The 25120-nt window shown below is 39.3% G+C and overlaps 1 protein-coding gene across 4 annotated transcripts in view; it reads right to left on the bottom strand.

Annotated features, from left to right (window-relative positions):
* The window catches only part of nphs1 (NPHS1 adhesion molecule, nephrin), a 47056-nt gene that overhangs the window by 20660 nt on the left and 1276 nt on the right, over nucleotides 1–25120 (bottom strand). For 2 of the 4 annotated variants that reach the window (XM_085422660.1, XM_085422661.1), the window contains exons 2-7: nucleotides 20263–20356; nucleotides 15090–15284; nucleotides 11659–11781; nucleotides 5238–5360; nucleotides 4487–4568; nucleotides 1265–1368 (exon numbers count right to left, since the gene is read on the bottom strand). In XM_085422660.1, the coding sequence (XP_085278786.1) occupies nucleotides 1265–1368; nucleotides 4487–4568; nucleotides 5238–5360; nucleotides 11659–11781; nucleotides 15090–15284; nucleotides 20263–20326 (691 nt within the window). In that variant the 5' untranslated portion in view covers nucleotides 20327–20356. The other 2 variants (XM_085422663.1, XM_085422662.1) reach the window with 2 other exon arrangements.

Genomic DNA, 25120 nt, shown 5'->3' with positions numbered 1-25120 from the left:
TTTGATGGGCTAGCATACTGAGTAAGACTGCGGCGGTGGTCCCAAGTTCTGCAACACTAGCACTTTAGCAGAGAGCCCATACTGCTTAATGCAGAGAAGAGAGACAGGGAGGAAGGGAGGAGCACTCGCAGTTACTGGTGAATGATAAAACAGCAACTATTGTGTCTCGTGTGTTTCAGTTTTCAGTTTTATTTGTCATATGCAAGTTAGCACAGGGTCAACATCGCAATGAAATGTATTTGACGAGCAGAAGGAAAGCATAGGGACAGCATTAAGGTGTGTAGTCAGCCTGTGGATAATACCGCAGCTGAGCAGGAGGGAACACTCACTGCTGAAAGTATCAGCAGCCCTCCTCCACTTTAATCAACAGCATGGTTTAGTCCCGGGACAAGCAGGTGGGTACACTCTAAGGCCTCAACAATCCATTACTTCAGCTGATCAACAGGGTAGAAAACACCAAACCCACACTGTAGTAAACAACAGCGGCAGTAGAGCACTGGTTGTTTATTCAGCAACAACAGCTTTCATTGTTTCTTTGCCAAACGCAATGGCAAAGACATCCCACGTGTCAGCTAACCTTCATGTGCAGCAATGGATTTATTATATTATGTTGCGTGGTTTTTATAAAAACATGAAAGAAAAGGCAACAGAAACTGGCTTAGTTTCCTTCCTCGGTGGATTCTAAATTTAATTTGAGCTGATGAGCACAAAAGTTGCTGGGCTAGTTTTGTAAGATTTATTATTATTAAATGTGGTGTCCTGAGCTTTCCATATTAGAAATATATTATTGTTAAAAAAAAATTCTCTAGCACAATTCTTGCTCGTGTAATTCATCTAATAATTAGTTTATGTGCCTTGGTTAACGCTGGGGCAATAACCAAGCGTGTAAATAATTCCAGATTACTAAACACATCCAAACCCACAGAAATTTAATTGCAGGCTGCTTTATTAGCCACAGCCAAAACTGTAGAAAACAACTGCTTACTGCTTTGGTCACATCAACCTCTTCCCTCTGTCCAGCACAGGCTGCCTTGAGAGTTGGATGTTCACAAGTTTGCCCCAGCTGAATGTTGTTTTGAAGTAGGTGTGACTTTGCCTTCAGCTTAAATGTTTTTCCTTGCGCCACTAACACAGACTGAGTGCACAATGCCGGATACCCAAGGGCCCCCCTCGGGTTCTGTTCCTGTGTGGTAGAGTGTGTGTGTGTGTTTTATATAAAATGAGGGTGTTGGCCATCAGTTTAAAGACAGGTTGAGACACTCACAGTACACATTCATAGCCATTGTGGTCTCCACAGGCTTGAGGAGGGTGGGGTTCATGGCGTGACAGGCCAACTCCCTCCCATTGTCAGAACTCAGAGCAGTGACCCTTTAAGAGGTAACAGAAGGACAGAAGAAATGACAATAACAAACTATTACTGAAAGATATAAAGCTGTAAAAAAAAATCCCATCATCCCAAAAGATATTCAAATGCGTTTCATAAAAAAAAAAAATTGACACATCGATGTAAATACAGTCCAGTGTAAGGTCACAATCAAATGCCTTTTCAAGGGTTGCACGGATTTGGGGATGTTTTTAGGCTTTAGGAAGTCTGGTGAGATAAACAAAGTGACAAGTATCATGTAATATATTTATCCATGAGGAATGAGTTAGACACATGACGTGTATCTGACTCAGAGTCAGGAGACCAGGTTTTAGGGAAGGTGGAAATGACAAACAGCACTGAAGGTAAATATAGTTCAATATACACTCACAGGTCACTTTTTTTTTTAGGTACAGCTGTGCAGCTGCTTGCTAATGCAAATGTCTAACCAGCCAATCACATGGCAGCAACTCATTGCATTTAGCCATGTAGCCATGGCCCAGATGAAATGCTGAAGTTCAAAACAAGCATCAGAATGGGGATGAAAGTTCATTTAAGTGAATGTGGCATGTTTGTTGGTGCCAGATGGGCTGGTTTGAGTATTTCAGAAACTGCTTATCTGCTGGGATTTTCCCCACACAGCCATCTCTAGGGTTTCCAGAGAATGTCCAAAAACGAGGCAATTCTCTGAGTGAAAATGTCTTGTTGATGTCAGAGGTCAGAGAATGGCCAGACTGCTTCAAGCTGCTAGGAAGGCAACAGTAGCTCAAAAAAATCCATTGTTACAACCAAGCAATGCGGAAGAGCATCTCTTAACATGCAACACTTCACAAAGGCTCAACAGAATTGCAAAAGAGAGAATTTAGATCTGATGAGTCTCAATTTCTGCTGTGACACTCAGATGTTAGGGCCAGAATTTTGTGGAAAAAGCATAAAAGCATGAATCCATGCTGCCTTGTAGCAACAGCTCAGGCGGGGATATTTTCTTGGCAGAATTTGGATTCTTTAATACCAACTAAACATTGTTTAAACAACATCGCCTTTCTCAGTTTTGTTGCATGTCCATCCTTTTATGACCACAGTGTACCCATCTTCTGATGGCTGCTACCAGCAGGATATTCTCAAATAATCTTAAATTGGATTCTTGAGCATTGGACAGTGAGTTCAGTGCACTCAAATGGCCTCCACAGTCATCAGATTTCAATCAGATGGAGCACCTTTGGCATATGTGGAACATCCAGATCAGACAACAAATCTGCAGCAACTGTGATGCTATCACGCCACTATGGACCAAAATCTCAGAGGAAGGTTTCTAGCACCTTGTGGCATCTGTACCACAAAGTTATGAGGGGAAAAATGGATCCAACCCATTACACCCAACAAAGATGGGTGTAAATAAAAGCATAAACTAATTTGCTATTTACATCAATGCATCAATATTGTTTCGCAACTTCTCCCGCTTAATTTTGAGGTATATTTACACTCGTTGCAATCTACGATATCTCAGAATGATTGCTGACTTGCAATGATGTTTGCAGGGCAAACACTGATGATAATGATGTAGGCAGAAACACGAACACAGCAATATAAAACCTCCCTTCTCACCTTTAATTTTTATTCCTATTTATTCTATTTATCCCCTTCGTATATTTTATTTATATTGTCTCTGTATTTATATATATATATATATATATATATATATATATATATATATATATATACATACATATATGTGTGTGTGTGTGTGTGTGTGTGTGTGTGTGTGTATATATATATATATATATATATATATATATATATATATATATATAATATTCTGTAACTCTGTAACTTCTGTCGGTGCTGTGCTTTTTTGGAAATCGAATTTCCCAGAGGAACCCACCCGAGGGATTAATAAAGTTCTATCTAATCTAATCTAATCTAATTCAGCAGTACCTGTCTCATAATTTCTGGTGAGTAAAGCTCAGTATCCTCTCTATCCTTTAGCATAAGTTGAAGACTTTACAACCCTCACTAATGACACATTTTAGCGAGGCACAATTCTCTTCACAAACTCACACAATTTCAGAAGAGAATCAAAGTAGAAAACACTTTTGCAAAGATTTTTTCACCGAGTGACAAATCTGTTACATACGCATACAAATTGCTCACTGAGCAGCTGGTTTAGCTTTCTTTTTTCTTTCCGTATAATTTGATTTTAATAGTTGCAATGATAAAGTGCCTGTCTTTGTCTGTGAGTGTACTGTGAACACCAGTAAAAGCATAAATCTTAGAAGTCATGAGGTGAATAATGGGGTAGGAAAAACACAGAGTTCTGGCAGAAATGTGTTGTTATTTTTCTCTAGTCTTTGAGTTTTGTGGAAAAAAAGGATAATTTTAACAGTTATTTGCAAAATAAGATAACCAGTATCTGTAACTGGTTAAATGATAAATGTAGTGGAATATTAGAAGTGTTAAATAAAACAAAAAAACAGATGGTTTTAGCTAATATGTAAGTACCCCAACTCTGTTTTACGCTGTGTGTGTTGTCAGGAGCCATGGGAATAAAAGCAAGGCACTTTGCAATGTACTTAGAAACAGTGAATTTATTCTGAGTCTAGTTTACTCTCTCTGTTTACATCTTCTATATCAAACTACAGTTCAGTGACAACTGTAACCATCACATATCGCCCACTGCTGTGTATGCTCAGCGTGAATATGTGGAAGAAGCATCAATATTGCTTAAGACCTCGGCTTCTCTGCTTGAGAGTTAAACAACATCGCAGCTCCTCAGTACCAATGTTATCTGAAGATATGACAAGAGGTTATTATCTTTGACATAGAGGAGATATGCAGGATTAAAGTAATCTATGGCCCCGCTTAATGTATGGGCACCAGGCGAACCAGCAAGGATTGGATTTGTCTCGCTGCTGGAATGTAATTTTGTGCATTTGACAGAAGCTAATTCAACTCCACAGTGCCAAGAAGCAGTTTGTGTGTGTGCAGAAATTCATTGTACTCACTAAGACAGAAGGTGAGAATAAGAGCACGGTGAAAACAAGGGAAACAAGAAACATAGACAGACTTGGGGAGATTGAGCAGGTTGGTGAGGAGAATGAGTCTGGCAGGCAGCTGAACACATACGTTACTTCAGCATGCGCGTTCAGAAGCTTATCCTTTGAGCCAGACGTGGAGAAAGACTCTGCACCTGTCAGCTCAACTCCATCTAAAAGACACAATGGGGGGAAGGCGCACAAAAAAAAGAAGAATACTGTGTGTAAATTTGTTCATGCGAAACACAAACACCAGTGTTATTCTCATGCAGAATTGCAAATACTGGACTATGGTGCATATGTGTGCGCGACTGTCGTGCAGAAATCATGCGTACGTGGTCTAAAAATATGAAACTATGAAATTATATGTTAGACCTACAGCACAACCCCGCAGACAAATTCACACCGCTGGAACAAAGGGAACATCTCTTGCTCGGTTTCAGCACGATACAGCGTAATAGGTGTGACAGAAGAAGAAGAGGTAAAAACAAAGCGATGGCAATATTGTAGATGCTTTTGTAAACAACAAGGAACCTGCAATAAATTGACTCTACATGAAACTGCGAAACAAACATCTGGAAATTCAAATGTTCAGGCTATTTCCTCCCACACAGAGTCTCCTCCTTTCAACTCTGCAATTTAAAAAAACCAAAACAAAACTAAGAAACAAGAAGCCTTTAGTGGACTCGAATTTTATTCTGTGTTTTCTTGTTAAAATATTCAGGTTGAGGCCTATACGCATGGCAGACTGTAGAATATCAAAAAGGCGGCTGGCCCTTCCTTCCAGCTTGTCAGCCTGACCATCAAGATAAAAGTCTAATGGAGCACAAAGCATGACTCACCTTTATAAAGTGTGATTTCTGCCAAAGGCTTTGCATCAGGGGCAACGCAGGTGATGGTGTACTTCTTCCCGGCTTCCCAAGGTGTTGACATGTCCATGTCAAAGTACGGCTTGGACGGAGGGACTGAAAGAGAGAAAACAGCTCAAGTTTCCAACTTAACATCAGCACCTAAAAAACTATAGATTACACTGATTTCTAGCCATTGCTCTAAGCTTTATGCAGTGATATGATAATAGGATTGTAATATCTGGGACTGACTGGAGTGTCACACTGTCAGTTTTTGAATGATTTAGGTTTGATGTTTGGTTGCGTTTCAATACAAATTGTGGACAAGAAGAGAATATAAAGATGAAACGGTGATGAAACCAATCCAGTGCTAATCTATCATAGCAAACACCAAACACTTCTCTACTCAGATCACCCCCAAGCTAAATATGTGCTTTCTGGACTGATCAAAGCAGTCTTCACTTCTCCACTGTTCTCTACAATCCTTTTATCTGACCATAAATAGAGATTCCAGGAAAAGAAAAGGGAAAAAACACATAGCTTTTAACACAAGGGACCGAAAAAAATTTGGGCAGTAAATTGAGAAATCTGTCACCAACTAATTATGAAAGAGATTCTTTGCAGATCTGTTAGCCCCTCCTTACCAAGAGCATCAGTTAAATTAAGCACGCACTAGCCTACAGATAACTGGCCATGTATTGTGCTGGCTTTTAGTGTGTGGGTGAGCTTGTAGAATTAGAAACTATGGTTACTGTGAAGGTTGTTTTCTTTCATCAGAGATCAAGTGCAAAGGCTGCCTGAGTTAACAGACAGAATAGAGAGTTGGTAAGTACAGGAAGGAGATGTGTGCGTGTAAAGGGAGATGAAAGACTGGCAGAGGAGAAAAGAGATACTGCAAGAATGAAATGTGACTATAAGACGGGCTGTGGAGGATTAGGCGGAGCAGGGAGATAGCTGCTGCTCAGTCCGGAGATAAACCCCGCTGCCAATGTATGGCTCAACAGCTGGACCACAAGCAACCAAACCAGCCAGCCATTCAACATCTACCTCTACGTCCAGTTGACTCGTGGCCACTAGGAGGAGCTGTTGCTGTGTGCAGAGTCACCTCTTCGCTCTAGTCTGCTATTGAGACAGATGAGATGTGGCTGCAGCTTCAAACTGATTTAAAAAAAGCAATTGAATCTGTGTGGACTGTGATGGGTTACCCAGAGCACTGCAGAGGCGCGCACAGCAATAATGAGATGCATTTGTTTGTTTTCCCCTCCCTCTTCCCAGAGAAGATGACTGGGCCATGCATCTATTGACAGCCCCTGTACTCTCAATCTACTCAGGCCCACACAATTCACACAGGCGCATCACTTGTTGTGCTCGAAGGGTGTCTGGCAGCCTAACAAATCCTAAAATAAGAATAATGATATGTTCACAAATGAGGCAGGCAGGTATCTAATTTTTTCCTCGCTCGCTCATGCTGGCCTGTTCCTCTTATCTTTCGTTCACTCCATCATCCCCCTCTAGCAGCCCGAGCCCACCTCCCTCCACCCACACTATCTTTCTTGACCACTGCAGTTAAACTGCAGAAGCGCAGAGGAAGGTGTGTTCCAGCTTGGACTGGGACTTACAGCCGCCATCCATCACATCCCCTCAGAAAAGCCATGTGAGGGAATAAGCCCAGTCAAGCTAAACCTGCACCAATGCACATTTGTACAATTGCGATAGAACATGTGGACAACAATAAAACACACATCCGGCTCAATTACTAGACACGCACTCAGAGCAAAGAGCAGACAGCAACCATGCTGTTTTCTTAATTAACTCTTTCTGCCCTTTCTTTGTATACTTCTAAGTGGGATTTTTTAAATCCTTCCTCTTTCCGTCTGCTTTTCTGCTTCTGTTTCTCTTGTTAAGGTACATATATGAACACAGATAGGCAAGGACTTGATCCTGCAGTTCAGATGTGAAACGCTGAGCTGAAATATTCGATTTATTAGACAAATACGGACGGATGGATGGATAAAGCAGATAAGAACCAGATTAGCAGACACACATCAATATGCATAAGCAGCTCTTTGCACCTATCCTTCTTTCTCATTCACATACAGATGCACATGCTCTCTTTTCTCCATTGCACACAAGCACCCAAAGATAAACTCAAGTCTACAGTGAATGCAGATTTGCACGCACAAACACTCCGACACAGGCGAGTGAATGTGCAGACAAGCTACATTCATCTCATTTCACTCTAAAAACAGGCACCAGTGTCTGCATGGTCTAACATGTGATACTAACCTGATTCTCCGAAAGATATTGGAAAAGGCCCAGAGGATAGAAAGTCTCTAAAAAGCTTATGCTGAATAGGATAGATAATAATGGAGCTCTGACTTCTTAACACCAGAAAGACACAACTCATCAGTTTCATCTTTGGATGATAAAGCTTGTCGAACACCATATTTTCACAGTATGTGTGCAAGAATGTTTTTTTTCCCTTCTATATTGTACTGTGCAAAAGTCTTGAGCCACCCCCTCATTTCTCTTTATTTTGCTTTCAATTTGCTTTTTTTCTTGAGCAATAGTTCTCCAGGATTTCTGAATGGCTTTCAAAGGTTTTCTTTGGACACTAGCTATTTTTAAAATCATTTTCAGTTCAGTCGCTTGTACCTGACCATTTTCAGAGGAAGCTACTTAACACTGACCAGTGAATTATTCAAAAGGCACCTAACTGAAGTAATTAACAAGTGTTGCTTTTACATATAACAGACAACTTTGCATCTTTAGGTATTTGATACTAGCAGCCTGTCACAAAAACACATAATTTGTTTCCATTTAGTTTAATGAACACAGAAATGTACCATTAAATTTTGATCCACCATACAATACAATGGAAAGCATCTGATTGACAGCAGTTTCATTTTTCAGCCCATATTGATCCTAAACACTTTCACTAGATAGAAAAACATATAATTAAACACTGTTATTCATGGATTGGCCTCCCCAGAGGAGGGACCTCAACATTATTGAAGCCGTGTGGGATCATGTTGACAGAGATCAGAAAGAAAAAGGCAGTCAACACCCAAAGAAGAGCTTTGAATGCCCTTAAAGAAGGTCGGAGAACTATTCGTGTAGGCATTATGCTTCATCTATGTTATATAGTTTCCATTTTCCAGCAAAATATAAAGAAATTACAATGTACACAGTATTATATGTGCAGAGAAACACATACATTTGGCTATTCATGCACAATATGAACATGGTATTTATTTGACATGTAATCCCTGATGTTGCAAACCACTGAAACAGCTTTCCATTTTCTGTCTGCATTCAGAGGGAGAAGTGGAACAGGTGTTTAGGACAAAAAGCTCTACCTCCATCACCTCTCATCTGCACGAGCGCTGCTCCAGCCAAAACATGTCATAACTGCATCTGTCAGCATCCATCTCCCAAACTCCCATTTACAGCAAGTGCATCACACACGCGCAACATTAAAAACAGATTTAGGCTCAATTGTAAATGCACCTTTGTGATGGATTCTAAATAAATTAACAAGGAACCGCTCATGTTGCTATTAAGCAGAACTTCCCCTTTTCAGAAAGAACCTACTGTAACATTAAAGTGGCGCTGTCAGAATTAAAGCATGGCACCAGTGTATAACACCCCATCCTCTGATGAGGTTATATCTTGGGCAACTGTCAGAACTTTTCATGAACAAAGATGAATAAAGTCACCATGTTCTACGTTGCTTGTGCCCCATTTATAAGTTGTTCCATTATTCATAACAGGGAATCATAAAATGAAGGCTCATTATATACTCTTCAAGTGCTAAACTCATTAGCTCCCGAAAAAAACCTCGCTATAGCCCTGGTTCCTAAAATGTCCTCTAACCTCCAACCAACGCTGATAATAAGCTTACACACATGGGCACGTACACACACACACACACACACACACACACACACACATAAATAAATATCTCGGTGACACACTATGCCAAATGAATGAGTAACAGTCTAAAACCAGAACACATCAAAAACAGTTTTGAACATTTGCAGGAGGCATCTGTACAGGCGTGCACTGTGGTGAGGGAGAGAGTTGTTCATTAATAGGATTAAATGCTAAGGCTAATGGTATAAACCGAGACACAGGATGTGTCAGGTATGTGACGGGCACAGTGCGGGGTAAGTTTTAGTAGAGGAGGGGGCTTTAGCAGAGAGGGTAGAGGTTGTTATTGTCATGGATTACTCACTGCCACTTGATCTGCCTGTTGCAGTAATCCCCTATCTAAGCTCCGCAGGGAAGCAAAAAACACACAGGAGTTAGGTTGCACCAATGGAAATGTCTTGAAAACATCTCTTTGTAAGCCCAAGGATGGGGCTTATTGACATTTTTGCCTTTATCCCTGCTATTTACTGCCTGTGGTGATCCATCTTGAATTAGCCAGTCATAATATCTCTCCCTGACCCAAGAATCCAATTATACAACCACCAATCTCTGTTTTGTTTTCAAATTCCTCCCCTCTCCCCTACTGTATCTCCTCATAAAGACTTTATAGTGTTTTGATTTGATGCAGAGCTTGATAGGATATGGCCATGGTTGACTGGCCAGGGGTGCGGGGCCTTGGGAGCCGTAGTTCAGTGATAGAGAAGTCCATCGGAAACTCATCAGAGACGGTGCACTTCAAAGGGGATACACAGTTTCCAGTCCCAGTTCAGCACTAACGGGAGATTGAATTCATCAGCTCATTATCAAGCCCCAGATTAGTCACGTATTTTGAATCACTTGAACTGCTGGGCTGGAACAAATAACCCTTTAAGACCAAGGCTGCAGAGAGCTTTTTAAGCCAGTCACTTCACTGATTGCCCTTTGCGACAGCTCATCTACAAATGTCCATGTTAAACAGTCAACAGCTGGGACGTGAGCCCAGGACACTGAATAAAAGCACCTGCTGAGATGTGCAGCATGTGGACTCGTATGTGAGCATGTCAGAAACATTATGAAAGAGTCTGTCACGGGTAAATGCTAGTACTAATACTACTACCAGCCATCCCTGATGCAACACACTGGTTGGTATAACACATATTTTCATTGTTTTGACAAAGCAGAAAGCGAGAGTTTTGATTTTGTATAAGTGGGCACACATGCAAGAAGCATCTCAGAGGTAATGAATGTGGGAGTCAAGCCTGCTGTGGCTGCAGGTGTAGGCTTGCCGTAGCATATTAAACTGCAGCAGTGTAGAATACTGCCATTCAAGTACAATACTACCCGCCATTTCTCGCTCCAGCCTATTGATGTCAGAAAAACCTGCTCTCTTCCCAGAAGAGAGCGAGGACTCTACAATCGCCACAACCGCCCCTCCTATCCAAACCCCCATCCTCAGTGTCCATGGTCACCAAAGAGAAAGCCTGCGAGCCAAGAGAGAGGGTGAAATTGTGCGGGGGAGAGAATAGGGAGGGGGATGTAAGTAAATGAAGTGCGCCTGGAGAAGAAAGGTTCTTTTAGAGTCCTTTCCTTACCACATATGGGCTTGCTCCCACAAGCAAAAGGGTTAGGGAGAGAGAAACACCGGTTGTTATAGAGTGACTACAGGTGGTCTAATGTAGTTGCACAATAACATCTATTCCATTCCATGTCTGAGAAGGAACTTTTCAATCACTTCTGTTAAAATGTATTCCTGCGCAAGGAAGAGACATGAATCGCCTTGAGGCTTGCTAGAGAAGCCAGGCTGCTCTTTATATTTTCCAGCTGCTAGTTAAAGCCACAGACCCTTCTGGAACATGTAAAGGTGGCATAGTACTTGAATACTGTTTGAAAAGTTTGCAGAATTGTGAGCACAAAACTGAAACAACCTTCTTAATATTGTCTAGATCCCCCTTGTGCTAATAAAAAAAGCTCTGAACCCCTGGAGGCTGGGTCATTACCCCTGTCAGGTTCCTCGAGCCATTCTTCATCAATGTGTTGGAGTGCACACTGTTCTGCTGAGGGAGGCTACGGCCATTCAGGACTACCTTTGTGTTCTACAGTCTCATTAATGTGAGGACCCAAGGTTTTCCATCAAAACATTTAATTTTAACGAGATGATCAATATGATTCACTTCACCTGGTGGTACTTTTAATGCTGTGGTTGATCAGTGTATTATTGAATAAAACTGCTACAGTAAACACGCCGTACCAAGGGCAAAGTAACTTAAAACTGTCCTTCAAATGCAATTGCCGTATCTTACACAAATAAAAGTTCTTTATCAATAGAAATGAATATTTAACAGCTCTTTGTATGCTGATTACTGGTCAAGAGGTCACAAATGTTACTGGAGTACTGAGGATGCTCACTGTGCCTTCTAACATGCATTTTGTTACTCGGGGGAAAAAAAGAAAAAAGAAAACATGATTATTATTAGACTCCACAACCTTTTTTGTCCCCCCTTACTTCGTACGTCGAGCCAGGCCAGCCTGGAAATGATTCCACTGCTGGACTCAGATGAGGTCACTTGACATTCATATTGAGTGTCATCTTCCAGTTGAGCATCTTCAATCTGAAGATGATACTGGCCTGGAACAGAGATGGAGAGATGAACTGTGTTGGAGAGATGCTACATATGTAGATAATTACAAAAAGAATGGGTTCATTTTCCTATGCGTCCCCTTCTACTGAGTATAACTTAGGAGGTCCTAACATTTATAGTATTTATATATTGACAAGCATTTAGCATTTTTAGAGGCCTTTTTTTAAATTTACATAATGCCAAAATTAACTATCAAAGAGAAACTGACAATGGGTTTAATGTAGAGAGCACCTAATTTTAGTTCTACCAAATGCTTTACAATATCTTCTCATTTACCCAATTACAGACGCTCATGCAAAGCAGCTGTAACTAGTAGATCTGAGGTTTTGTCTTGCACAAGGACCCTTTGGTACGTGGAGGGTCCAGGGATCAAACCACCACTTGAGCCACGGCAGCTTAGAAATCTAAATGGCAGTCCTGCGCATCAGTTCAGTACGATAATATACTCCACTGCTGACATTCCTGTTTGATTTGACTATAAACAGCCAGTTTTCTTATTTCTGTAAAATATAAACATTTCACTTGGTGAGAATCTCCAGCTGCAGGCATTTCCATTGACATGCTAGTGGTTGTTTATACTCACAGCATTTTGTTTCAGAATGAATTTCCAGTGTGGTAAATGAAATCCAATCCCAAATTCACAACGCAGACTGAATAAAATGTCTATTAATTGATGCCAGGCAGAATCCCTCACTCTGCATCTCTCTTCTGATAGTGTGGCATGCCAACAGGGCTTGATTTGTTTGATGCATTGCCATAACCTGTGGGGATTAGATGATGTTCAACGTTGGTTTTCCAGCTCCTGATGGCTCACAGCCTACTAATATGTGGAAAATAGTATCTTAGTCTGACAACCACACAGGCCTACAAATACATGTGTCAAGTACGCTGGCAAGATAATTAACACCAACCAGAAGCAATTTTCACATCTAAGTTATCATTGAGTGCAGAAAGAAAGAGACATTGGAGTTATTAATCATATTCCTCTTTCCTGAAATTACTCACAAATAGTCCAATCAAGTTGTAGAGACTGGCAGAGGCTGCAATGAGAATTGGTTATTTGCCCATTACTCTGTATCTATTTCATCTAGGGCCTTTGAAATTTTTGGATACAGTACATCTACATAGATATTATGCCTGCAGTGGAAAATGCCTTCCCTTCTGCAAATATGAATCTGTGCATCAGCCCAGAAACTTTAAAACACATACTATTACATAAGTGGGAAAGGTCAGTCCCCAGGGAGAGGGAAAGAGTAGGGGAAATTGTTGATGTTCGTGTAAACAACCTTTTTCATCATTTAGTCAGGCACTGTTGCCTGACATCAAGAAGGTTCCTGGCAAGAACCTGCTGGCTGACTGAGGCCTTTTTATGAGTTTGCATCCTCTCCCTGTGCCTGATGGCTTTTCTCCGGGTACTGCGGCATCCTCCCACAGTCCAAAGGAATGCTTGTTAGGTTGGGGCTGGTGATTCTAAATAAGCCTGAGGTATCGATATTAGCATGTGTGGCTGTCTGTCTCTTGATGTAAACCCTGTGATGAACTGGCGACCTGTCGAGGATGTACCCCCTCTTTTTCCTGTTTGACAGCTGAGGCAAGCTCCAGCCTTTCTGTGCCCCTGAGTTGGATAAAAACAAATGGATAGATGGAGGGAGGGAGCGATGGATGGATGGATTTGATACTGTATAACAAGATAACAGCAACATATCTCAAAAAGCCCCAGTAAGAGCCTCAATTAATCTCTATGTGTGACTATGATTTATCAGTTTATGATGCTTGCTGATATTAGATAAGATAAAATCTGATTCACTTCTCTCTACATGTGACGTTCATTATTAACATTTTACCTGATTGGCTGGCTGCATGCTATTTTCTAGAGTTGTGTTGTTGCTCGTGAGCCATTCTTTGAATACAAAATGAGAAAGACAAACCTAATGCTTTGGTGCCTTAAAAAAAGCTGTTTTATCTTTAAGGTTCTGTCTTTACACTGAGAGTTGGTGCACATAAATGGCTGAAATCCTGGATCTAGGCTCATGTCAGTACACATTTACATTACTGCTTCAGCTCGGGGAAACTAAGGGTGCTAAATTTACTATAAGTGCATGCTGAAATCAACGCCGGCCTCTCTTCTGTGCGTGAATATGTGATTTCAGTCTTTTTAAGCATCAATAAACATCACTGATGACAATCAGTGAAAACTGGTGGCGTATAAAGTGCAGTCAAGTGTCATCTTAAATGATTTTGCTAGTTCTGTGCAGTGTAAAGTGATTGCATACATCAGTCTGCAGTTTCATTTCCTGGAAAAGGGTACCTGCACTGATGGGCATTTTATTTATGACTGAGCCTATGAGTGTTTGACAGCTTGTGTGTGTTTGTGGTCCTTACATTCATTGTGTACTTCTTTTTTCCTTGTTGTGGATATAAAAGGTGATTTTCTAACCCTGTGTCTATTGTAATGAATAATTTTCTCACTAACAGTTAATCAACAGAGAAATATTTTACTCCTCTGAATGTATTTGTGTAAACTCAAGCCATGAATAAGGGCGCACACGAGAATGTGCATCATTGTATCCCTTAGTGTTTATGTGTCACTGGTGGTCTCCCACACTGTGCAACAGTGAAATGCAGCTTGTCTAGTTGTGGGCTGATCAGGAACAGATGCTCTTCTCTTACTCAGGATTGCCTTCTAATTGGCTATTACTTTTTATAGACTGTGGTGCAGATTCTGCAACACACTATATTCTCTGCCACATTTCACAGATCATCTGGCACTCTGTTGCTTTAATTTCTTTTTTTTTAATCTTCATGTGCGAGTGACAGGATAAGGGGGTTGTGCGAGAGGCTGTTGACAATCACATCACCTCACCTCACCCCAGATGATACCCCTTTATAATAGCCATAAGGTTCCTGTAACAGCCATGCTTATTGGAGCATCGAAGCCATAACAACAACAACCTCATCTCATTTACTTTTAGAGAAGCCCCCTTGAAGTCGTACCGCTGGGGGCATCTTGACATGACAGCAGCATTTCATAATTAAACCATATAAACTATAAGTCACAACAAAACAAAGAAGTACATGGGATTCAAATTGTGCTACTATCTTTGGGAAATCATATGTTAAAGTGCCCTTTACGCAAATAACACACAGTTCTCTGATGGTTTCATTTTTTAGTTGTTTAGGTTTACTAATTTTGGCATCTCTTGAGGTTCTGTTATTATACATGTTTATTTAGTTTTAATAGGTCCATCAAAGCTCAATAGGCCATAGACCATATTCCGTGAGTATCCCGGCTTACCTCTCTCGGGGTTTCCAATCATGCTGTAGCGTGGAAAGCCTGGCAGGCTTCTCTCAGGTCCCAGGAGGAAGCCATCTTTGGCCCACTGCACAGTCCCCGAGGCTCGCAACACCTCACACCTCAACACAGCTGTGGCTCCCATCTGCACAGTTAGATTCTTGGGCTCAGTCCTAAAGGCCTGCTGGGCCCGTGTGCCTGGAAACATTAAACAAAAAAAAAAAAAAAAAGGAGAAGCAGGCGCATTGGAAAGGAAACATGAAAGGGATATGTTGGGATTTCATGAAAAGAGATGGAAAAGAATAAGAGCTGAGTATGTGTGAGGAGTGTGATGAAGGAAATAAAATGAGCAGAAGGAGCATGACAAAAACATGCACCACAGGAGAGCAGTCCTGTGGTCTTTTTGTTTGAGAAGGCATCCCATTGTGCCTGGCCACATTATTCATCTTGGCATATGTTTTATTGATGGGAAACTGCAGTGATACGGCCCTGAAAATGAGTCAATAAAGTAATTACTGCAAATTAAATCCCCCCTCGGCCATGCAGATAGGGTATTGGGAAGAGGAAAAAAAACATGGGGCACCAGAGACCTTGTTCACCTGTGGTTTTTCCTCAATGTCGATGTCCCACTAGCTAATTCCTCCCGGGAAGAGTAATGATTATCACTTTAATCCCCCTTGTTTGTCATAGTTGGTGTTCACCATCCTTCAGCCAAGCTCTGAGGTGACAGCCTATGGCGCAGTGCACTTGAGTCAGGAAGGTTACGTTAAAGTAGACCACCCACCAGGCTTTTACACTGGGGCTAAGATTATATGAGTATTACACACAAAAGTTTATGAATAAATTCAGTTCAAAAAGCCAAATGCAAGTGCATACTCCAATTAGCGTTTAATATCTGAGCGCAAGTCTGTTTAAACAATGCCCCACAGAGAACCTGATTCTATTGGGCTGTTTAAATCTTGACCTTCATTGAAGCAATGGCCAAGTTGTTTGTGAAGTGCATGCTCTGTTGCATCTGACAACATGAGTGAGAGGCAGAGCTCTCAGATCAAGGCTGAACCAGTCACCTCACGTCAAATATGAAGGGCAAGATTGGCCATTACAGAGGATGCATACAAACAGCCAAACACAGAAGCAAATTTGCATACAGTTTACATAAATGAATAGTCAATAATGATCTACAGTGCCTACTAAAATACTTCCACAATGGATTTTACTGAGAAATAGAAATATCAAAATGCAGCAATACAATTTCATTTCCATGTCCTAAAGTGAGCTGAATTTATAATCGTTAAGTTAAACCAGTTTTATGGACCATACATAGAGCTTTACAGTAATATTTGCATACTGCTCTTTTACAATATAGGTGCAGCTCTTTATCCATCACAGACACATACACACCACAGACACTTTGGGGGCAGTTTTTGTGGTCTGTATCAAGGACACTTTGGCATGGATGACCTGCTCTATCTCCAAACCACTAAGGCTTTAACCTACTTAAAGTGAGTAGTGTTAGCTAAACTTAGCAAACTTTGGATGTTTCTGTGGCGTTACAGAGATGGGTTAAATCTTTTTCTTGTGGACTTGATATTGCACCTTAGCATGTCACACATAAACAAGAGTTTTATCACCAAAGCACAAGAGGTTAATACCTCAACAACAGCAAGCATGTTTGTTGTGGCTTTTTAAAAAAAAATTTTATAAATGACATTTATATATACCCATAGGGGAAATTAAGGGGCAGTATGGTGACTTATTAGCAGCGGTCATTATCCAAGGGGCAATCTCCAGAGCTAAAAAATTACCCCAATGCTTCTTGTGCCACATGATGCTCGTTACTTTAAAAATGTCCAAATTTACATCTTTAAAAATATCGCTTACACCCTGGTATAAACAAATAAACACACACACACACACACACACACACACACACACACACACAAAAGGTTTTAGCACCTATGGCTAGGTTTCATTATTATTATTACTATTATTATTTTGCTAATGCATCCACCTGGATTGATTGACAGGTGTCCTGATACAGGTAGGTGAAGCAGACCGGTTATCTTTTAGGCTTCATCCACCATTTCACGTAACTCTTCACTGTTTATGTCTGCTGGTGGTGCTTTTTGGAGCATTTTTAATGGATTATGTGACCAATATTATGAGCTGTAGTATGGCACAGCGCTAGTTTCTGCTTCTGCAATGGTGAGTAAAATTCTAGTATTTTATTCCTCTCTTGCTTAACACTATATGTATGTCTATACAATTTATGAATTTAGCTTGCTAACCAAACTAGCTAGCATCAGGTGATAAACTAGCATCCAAAACACCAACACGTGACGTCCTGGTGCCTGAAGGTAAGAGTTCAGTTCAGTTTTTTTTGACATTCTGTTGCAAAACAGCTGTAAAAACAGTTCTCACCAGCCAGCATTTGTCCATCCACCCCTTCAGCAGATGTGGAATAACGTTTGTATTCACGTGCAGTTGTGTTTTTGGTATTCTGATAGAGTCAGGTATTTATGCTTTGTTTTGTTCTTCACCTCCTCCTTCTCCTCTTCTTGAGGGAAATATTTTGCTTGTGAAAGAGTGTCAAGGAAGGCGGTAGGTAACCAGACTCAGAAGGCATTTTGGGTTCCCAGAGATGAGCAGTTTTTTGTTTTGTTTTTTTACAATCACCCCCATTATTTGTGAAACTTAAAACAAAACTCATAACAGGAAACAAAGAGCACACGGAATAAGCAACACACCTCACCTGTCAATTCCCCTTCTGTTAGTGTAGCCAGTACCACTAGTTTAAGGTGAGAAATCTACAACTCAACACAAATGGCTGAGAATCACATGAAGCTCACTCCTCTCCTGATTAACTCATTTACACAGCTAAATGCTCCATATAAGAAAACTATTAGGACAAATCACTTCATAATCCTATAAACTAACAAAAGGAAACATGCCTGTGCAAAAAACTCCCCTCTTCTTGGATTAACCTGGTGATGTCAGACATGACATCATCAGCACTTTAAAAGTCAGGAAATGCTGGAGGGATTTGGGGGGAGCTTTCCCACACCTGACCTACATGGATACTCAGAACAAAGAAACAATGGAAGAATATAAATGAGTTAAATCTGCAACATAATAAAATATAACGCAACATGTGATTAACTGTTTGCTTTAATCTGCTGAATGTTTGAGTTTGACTGCAACATAATGGTTACACAAACAAACCTAGGTATAATAAGTAAAGCAATGTTACTTTGGCAATAGCAAATCAGAGCAAATAAACATATGTAGAGAATAATGTGCTTAATGTGTAAAACATTCATACTTACAGTATGAGACAACTGAAGAGTCCAACTGCTCATCCACTTTGCCACATAGATGTTTGCAAGTGTGCAATTTGACTTTTAACCCACATTTCCATACTTATTTTAATGTTGTAAGTTAAAGTTATTCTTTGCTGTTAAAGAGGAACAATATTTCTTGTTTAGGTGACAGATCTACCTCATGTATCTCTGTTCTTTAATTGTGTTTGGTAAATTCCATGAACTGGAAATCATTTGTCACCATGGAAACATGATGTGACTTTCACTTAGTGTTATTTACTTTCTTTATAAAGTATTTGATGACAAAAAAGCTGACAGTTTAAAAGAATTGTGACAATGGAGCAAAAGTCTTAAACAACTCCCACCTAAGCAAAGTTACAAGCCAAATTACAATTTAGTCAATAATAACACAACATTACTCTGGATGAAGAACTAATTCCCTGTGAATAAGTTTCCTTTATGCCCTGAATAAATCTGGTGGGAAACTGGTTGTAATATAAATTGTCCATCAGCCAAAAACAGGGAAAAGATTTAACCAATGATGTTCTACTTGATTAGGCAAACCGAAGAGACAGTGGAAATTTTAAGAGTAAGTCCTATGCACCTATAGGAGACCTTACCTTACTATAAACCATGATGATGATCCTCAAAGGAGAAATGCAATCTAGTTCTTGCATATTTCTCACACTTACATTTTTCAGACTTTAATATTAAAAAGACAAGCCGATACAAAATGCAGTTTTTAAATGGTGATTTCACAAGTCTGGGGGATCATCAAGATATTTTTTGGGCAAATATGAGACAAGCATTCGTGTTCTTTTTGGTCAGCAGTGGTTTTCACCCTGCTCTGGATGCCATTTTTGTTCAGTCTCTTTCTTGCTGCTGAATCATGAACTCTGACCTTAACTGAGGCAAATGTGATTGCAGTTCCTCAGATGCCGTTCTGGGTTCTTTTGTGACCTTCTGGATGACTCGTCCGTGCACTCTGGGAGTAATTTTAGTAGAGTTTCACTACTGTTCCAGGTTTTCTTGATTTGTGGATAATAGCTCCAAACCGTAGTTTGCTGGAGTCCCAAAGCCTTAAAAATGCCTTTGAAACCCTTTCCAAACCGATTGATGTCAGTGAGTTTGTTTCTCATCATTTTCTTAAGGTCGCAGCAAGTTGTCTTGCTCTTTGAGATTTTTAAACTTCACTTTGACAGACAGGATCTGTTTAAATCATTTCTGGATTCAGCAGGTCTGACAGTAATCAGGTCTGGGGGTGGCTATTATAACTGAACTCAGCTTTCTAAAAAATGTGGTTAATTGCAGTTAATTCATGATTTAATAATCAGTTAGTTTTCACATGCACCCATGTAGCTATGGATGGCTTTTTTCTGTAATAAATGAAATCTTCAATTAAAAACTGCAGTTTGAATTTGTCTAACATGGAAATTTGTTTGATTATCTGAAATATGGTATATAGTATGATAGATATGGAAAACAATAAGAAATCAGAAAAAAGCCAAATACCTTCTTACAGCACTATATAAGACCCACAGTAAATCAATTATTGCTGCAGAAAACATAGCAATTAAGGCAAGATTTTCAACGTGTAAGGTGAAGAGATCACCATGAGATTAAGGTTGTACAGTGCTTTACTTACTGTACACTCCTATTTGAGGCAGGTTGAGAAGGTGACCTGAATGTATCACCGACGTTATTCTGTTTCAGTGAAAATTAAGACTTCAAAAAAGTGCTCTGGCTAGTCAACAGAGCACTGTTCCCAATGCTCTGTTGACCGGCCAGAACAGGGAAGGGACTTGGAAAGGCCACAGTTACTGTAATAACTCCACGGTGACATTTGATTCTCTTACCCAAGATAAAACAGAGAAAGGGTAGGACTGCAGGAGACACAATCCAGGCTGACAAGAAGTCCATTTCACCGCTGACACCTGACCTTCAACAACCCTGGAACAACCATTTAAAAAAAAAAAATCACAAATGACATATACACATCCACTACAGGCAGACATTAGGTTAGAAAGACAAGATGGGAAGGATTATTTTTCTTTCCATATTTTGTCATATTTTGTGAGTGTCGACATGATTTGATTTGCTGACAAACAATTTTTTAACATATCATTGTTTTGTAACAGTCCAGCACATGTTTACAACTCTATCTCTGCAGACTTCCAATTGATCATTCAGTTAATCAATGAATCATTCATAGTTCCATTAAAGTGGAGCTTAAGGCATTTAAAAGCATGGTTCTAATTTTAATGGCGTTTAATGGTGAAAAACCTTTTCTTGAGGATACACTCTTTGCAGTGTGTTTCAAATGAGAAAATGCAGAGGAACATTTTCGTTGAGCTAGAGTTAGTCTTGTGATGAGTATGAAAGTGTGCACAATTCCCTTAAGGCCATACACATATTTGTGATTAGTTGCACTAAAGACCTCTGTGGTCTCTGCAGCATTTCTCCTGGCTTTTCTTAAAGAATCAGCTTTGGGAGCAAAGAATGGAAGATAAAGGACCTTTCTCTCAGCCTCCGAGAGCCGATTTTTAAACTTAGCCTGTGGAAACCAGTGTATACATGGGACGCACAAAAAAATGGAACAAAAATGTCCTTAGTAGTGATCTACATTTCACTAATATAAATTTAGAATTTGTATTAAATTGATATTAAATTAAACCACTATCACTTGATTTATATAGCGTAGCAGCTGCCTTACCCTATAAAGTAAACTCTCCATAGCTTTTTGCATAAAATGGTTGATACAGTACTGTAAAAAATCTTAAAAGACCCCTTATTTCTTTATTTCTTCCAAGGACCCAGACATTCTTGTAATTTTTAAGTTGGTCTTCGGCAACAGTCCTCCAGGCTTTTTGAAGCTGTTTCTCTCTGGACGTTGGCTACTTTTTAGCTTATTGTCAGTCCAGTCCTGGTGCCTGTTGCAAAATTTGTTCACATTTGTTTAGTTGAAACTATGACAAATGCTAAAGATAACACAGGCATAGAACTTTGTTTTTACACCAACAAGGTGATTCCTAGTAGACTATGAGCCAAAAACCTGGCATGTCTTGGCATGGTGTGGGGGTTATCCCTAAAAATTTGAAGAAAATGGAGCGTTGGAGGACAAAAACTAAAGTACTGTAGGTGCAAAAAATCGGAACCAAAAACCAAAAACAACGAATTGTATCTTAAGGTCAAGGCCTTAAGATATCGGAAAGACCTGACCTAAGAAATAGGTAAGGTATATCTGGCCCTTTCATTAATCCGTTTACTGTGCACTGAAGTCTCATCAGAAATGGCCTGAATGGACGGGTGGCTCCCAAGAAGCCGTTCTTAGTAATTAAACTAAGAGGAATGCCAGATTACACAAGAACTGGACTAAAAATCAGTGTCAACAGGCCTGATGAAATGATGAATCCAAATGATTTCAATGAATCCAAATGAAATTTCCAGTTTAAAATTTTATCGATATATACAGAAAAGGGCCGTGTTTATAGCTATCTGTAAAACATGGTGGAGGCTCTGTCAATGTTTAAGACAAGCCAATGCTGTTGGGGATTTTGTCAAAAATTATGGAATTATGAACACAGAAAAGTGCCATCAGATTTTGATCCACCATTGATTGATTGATTGATTGATTGGTAATTTATTTCAACATGTGAACAATATACAAGTACATTTAGAAAAGAAATGAGAGAAAAAAAAATATACTATACAAATTACATACAAAAAAACATTCTGATTAATTTACATGTTGAAAGGGAGCGGGAAGAAGTATACACTTATTTAATCCCACCCCTGTCCCATAAATTATCAGTGAATATTTAGTCAGCTTCCTTACTGATATAATTTGTAATAAAAATAGTGAACAGATTTCTGATATACTATATACTATAATATCACATCATGAATTTTTTGTTTGTTTGTTTTTAAATAGAGACATTCACTTAATTTAAATATTTTCCTTTTCTTTATAGATCGAGAAGATCATATTTTTATAACTCTTTTTGAACAGTTTTATGTTTGGACATTGCTTTAATTCCATATTCAGTTTGTTCCATAGTTTCACTCCTTGAACAGAAACACAAAAGCCTTTTCTTGTAGTACGTACCTTCATTGTTTTGAAGTTACAAAAACCCCTTAAATTATAACTTCCTTCTTTCAAAAAAAACATACTCTGAATATTACCTGGCAGTTCTTTATTTTTTGCTTTGAATAGAATTTGTGCTGTTTGGAATTTCACTATATCGTCAATTTTCAATATTTCAGACTGCAAAAATAGTGAGTTTGTATGTTCCCTATAACCTGCGTTGTGGATGATTCGAATTGCTTTCTTTTGAAGAGTAAAAAGTGAATGTAAAGAGTAAAAAGTGAATGTAATACAATACCATCGGGAAAAAATCTGATTGGCAACAGCTTCATTTTTCAGCATAACAGCGATCCCACAAACACACTGCAAATGCAGTAAAAGCATATCTGGATTGAAAAACTACACAGAGTGGAACAAAAGGTAGCCAACATCTAAAGAAGGGCTTTGAATGCCCTTCATTAAGTCTGAAGAATTATTTCTGGAGACTAAAAGAAATCAGACTAAAAGATGTGTTAAAGATGGACATACAAAGGCGGCCCTACCAAATGTTAACTTTCGGTCTTGTTAGAATGATATAACCTCTGTTTTTGCTTTATATGTTGTAATTCCATTTGTATTTATACATATTTCAATTTCAAAAAATCTCTGCACATATTTTCCATTCCCTAGAAAAGTATAAAGAAACAAGAAACACTCAGAGAAAGCAAATATCCACCAAGGCAACTCACTCTCTGAGCAGTATTTACTTTTAATGGAATAGTGTTGCATGTTGCATATGTTCATTTAGTTTTCTTTTTAAACATAAGAAATTTGTAGGGCAGTACAACTGCGATAAGGGTAGCATGTTTACTCTGATTACACAGACATTATGTAGAAGTAGGTAATGATAATGATAGTGGGCATAGATTTATAAATAAATGGACATAAAAAAACTTGAGCTTATTTTATATTTTACAACAGTAAAATACTAACTAACTAGCAACCTCATTCTCTTTGTCTTGACAATGCTTTCTTTAAGGATATCACGCATTTTGGAAATAAGGGCAGATGTGAAAAGTAAGAGAGAGATCAGAGGTCAAAAACAACATGATATTTGGATCCAAACTATAATTTGATATTTAGACTCCTCATATGCCAGCGTATCATTTCCAAAATGCTGCCAATAAAAACGAAGGCTTGTAAACATACATTTAAAGATAAAATACATTTTATGAAAGTTTGACCTTATTTGACCCCGAGGAAAAGGTCAAAGATCCAAAGTAAAGGGATATTTAGATGCCCCATATAAGAATCCCTATATACCTATATGCTGTCAATACAAACAATGGTAGTAAGAAACACAGGTTTAAATAGCATCTTTATTTTAATTACCTTCAGATCAATCTACTGACCTTGAAGGAGAGCTCAAAGGAATACTTTTCATATATATTGACTGTATATGTTGAATATGCAGAAACTTGTAAAAAACATAGTTTCTAAGGCTTTCTGTCAGTTTTTGACCAATAAACCATTAAGTTGACCTTGAAGACCTTGGTAGACGTAAGCTACATTTTAATGGATTTGATCAGGATTCATTCTAAACTTTTTGACTTCATAGAGAGAATGACACAGACACAAATGTTACAGCAAACATAACGTTCTCAATGGGGGTCATGAGGGTTAGCTCGGGACTTTTGAATATTGCTGTGAGTCAGAAAATCTCCATATGAGTTGTTGTAAATGTTGAGGTAAGAGTACATACAGAGTGTTCTGGTTAACACTTGTATTGGCACAGTCCATTAAGATAGTCAATTAGAGTGTGCATTTGGATATTTTCTCCAGATAAATGAGTATAGAAATGTGGTCCACTTTCTGCATCGTGGCATGCTCCTGTTGTGAATGGTGACAAAAGAACATTTTAGAAATTAATGACATAGGCAGTGCTGTGGTTCCAAGCCAATAGCATTCAATATTGTGGATACAGACTTGAGTTATTTGACCTGGAAGAGAGCTCTGTGGATTTTAAATCAGTATGTAATCACTTCAATGTATCTGCTGCAGGAGTGGAACAAATAATAGTGATTTACTTAATTGAAAACTAAACATTTTCTCATCTGAACAGACAAAATGAATTGGAGGCAATAGCTTTTTGACGCATCTTCCCTGAGTCGATTAGTTGCACTCCAACAGGCTTTGATAAGAATTAACTCACACTTAATTATTTTTTCGCTCTCAAAACATTGGTGTATTTCAGAGCCCCAAGTATACTCTTTGAACACACAAGGGCAATTATTTCCCTCTTCAATTAATAGAAAATCTTTCTGAGGTTAAAAATGCCCTTCTTCTCTTTATCTCTGCCTCGTGAAGGTAAACACAAAGACGATAATTTCCCGGCTTCTTCTTAAGATTTTGTCTTCACGTGAATGGCAATTTAGCATTTTCCATCTCCCGATAAGCGCTGGATTCCGTTCATTTGTCACCATGCAATTAGAAATGCCAAAATCTCATCTCTACCGTTGGGATTTAGGCCTCAAACATCAACCATTTCCTGTGAGGAGGAGAAATGTTTGTGCAGCACAGAGCGGTTGCTGTTGGCCTCGTGAGTCACCATTTTCATTGGGATTCTTAATGAAAGCAGACACAGCCTGGCT

This window comes from Rhamphochromis longiceps, linkage group LG11, assembly GCF_057381845.1.
Source record: "Rhamphochromis longiceps isolate RC_006_pf linkage group LG11, R_longiceps_female_GT1.1, whole genome shotgun sequence".
Lineage (NCBI taxonomy): Eukaryota > Metazoa > Chordata > Actinopteri > Cichliformes > Cichlidae > Rhamphochromis > Rhamphochromis longiceps.
This window is presented reverse-complemented; position numbering and strand designations above follow the sequence as displayed.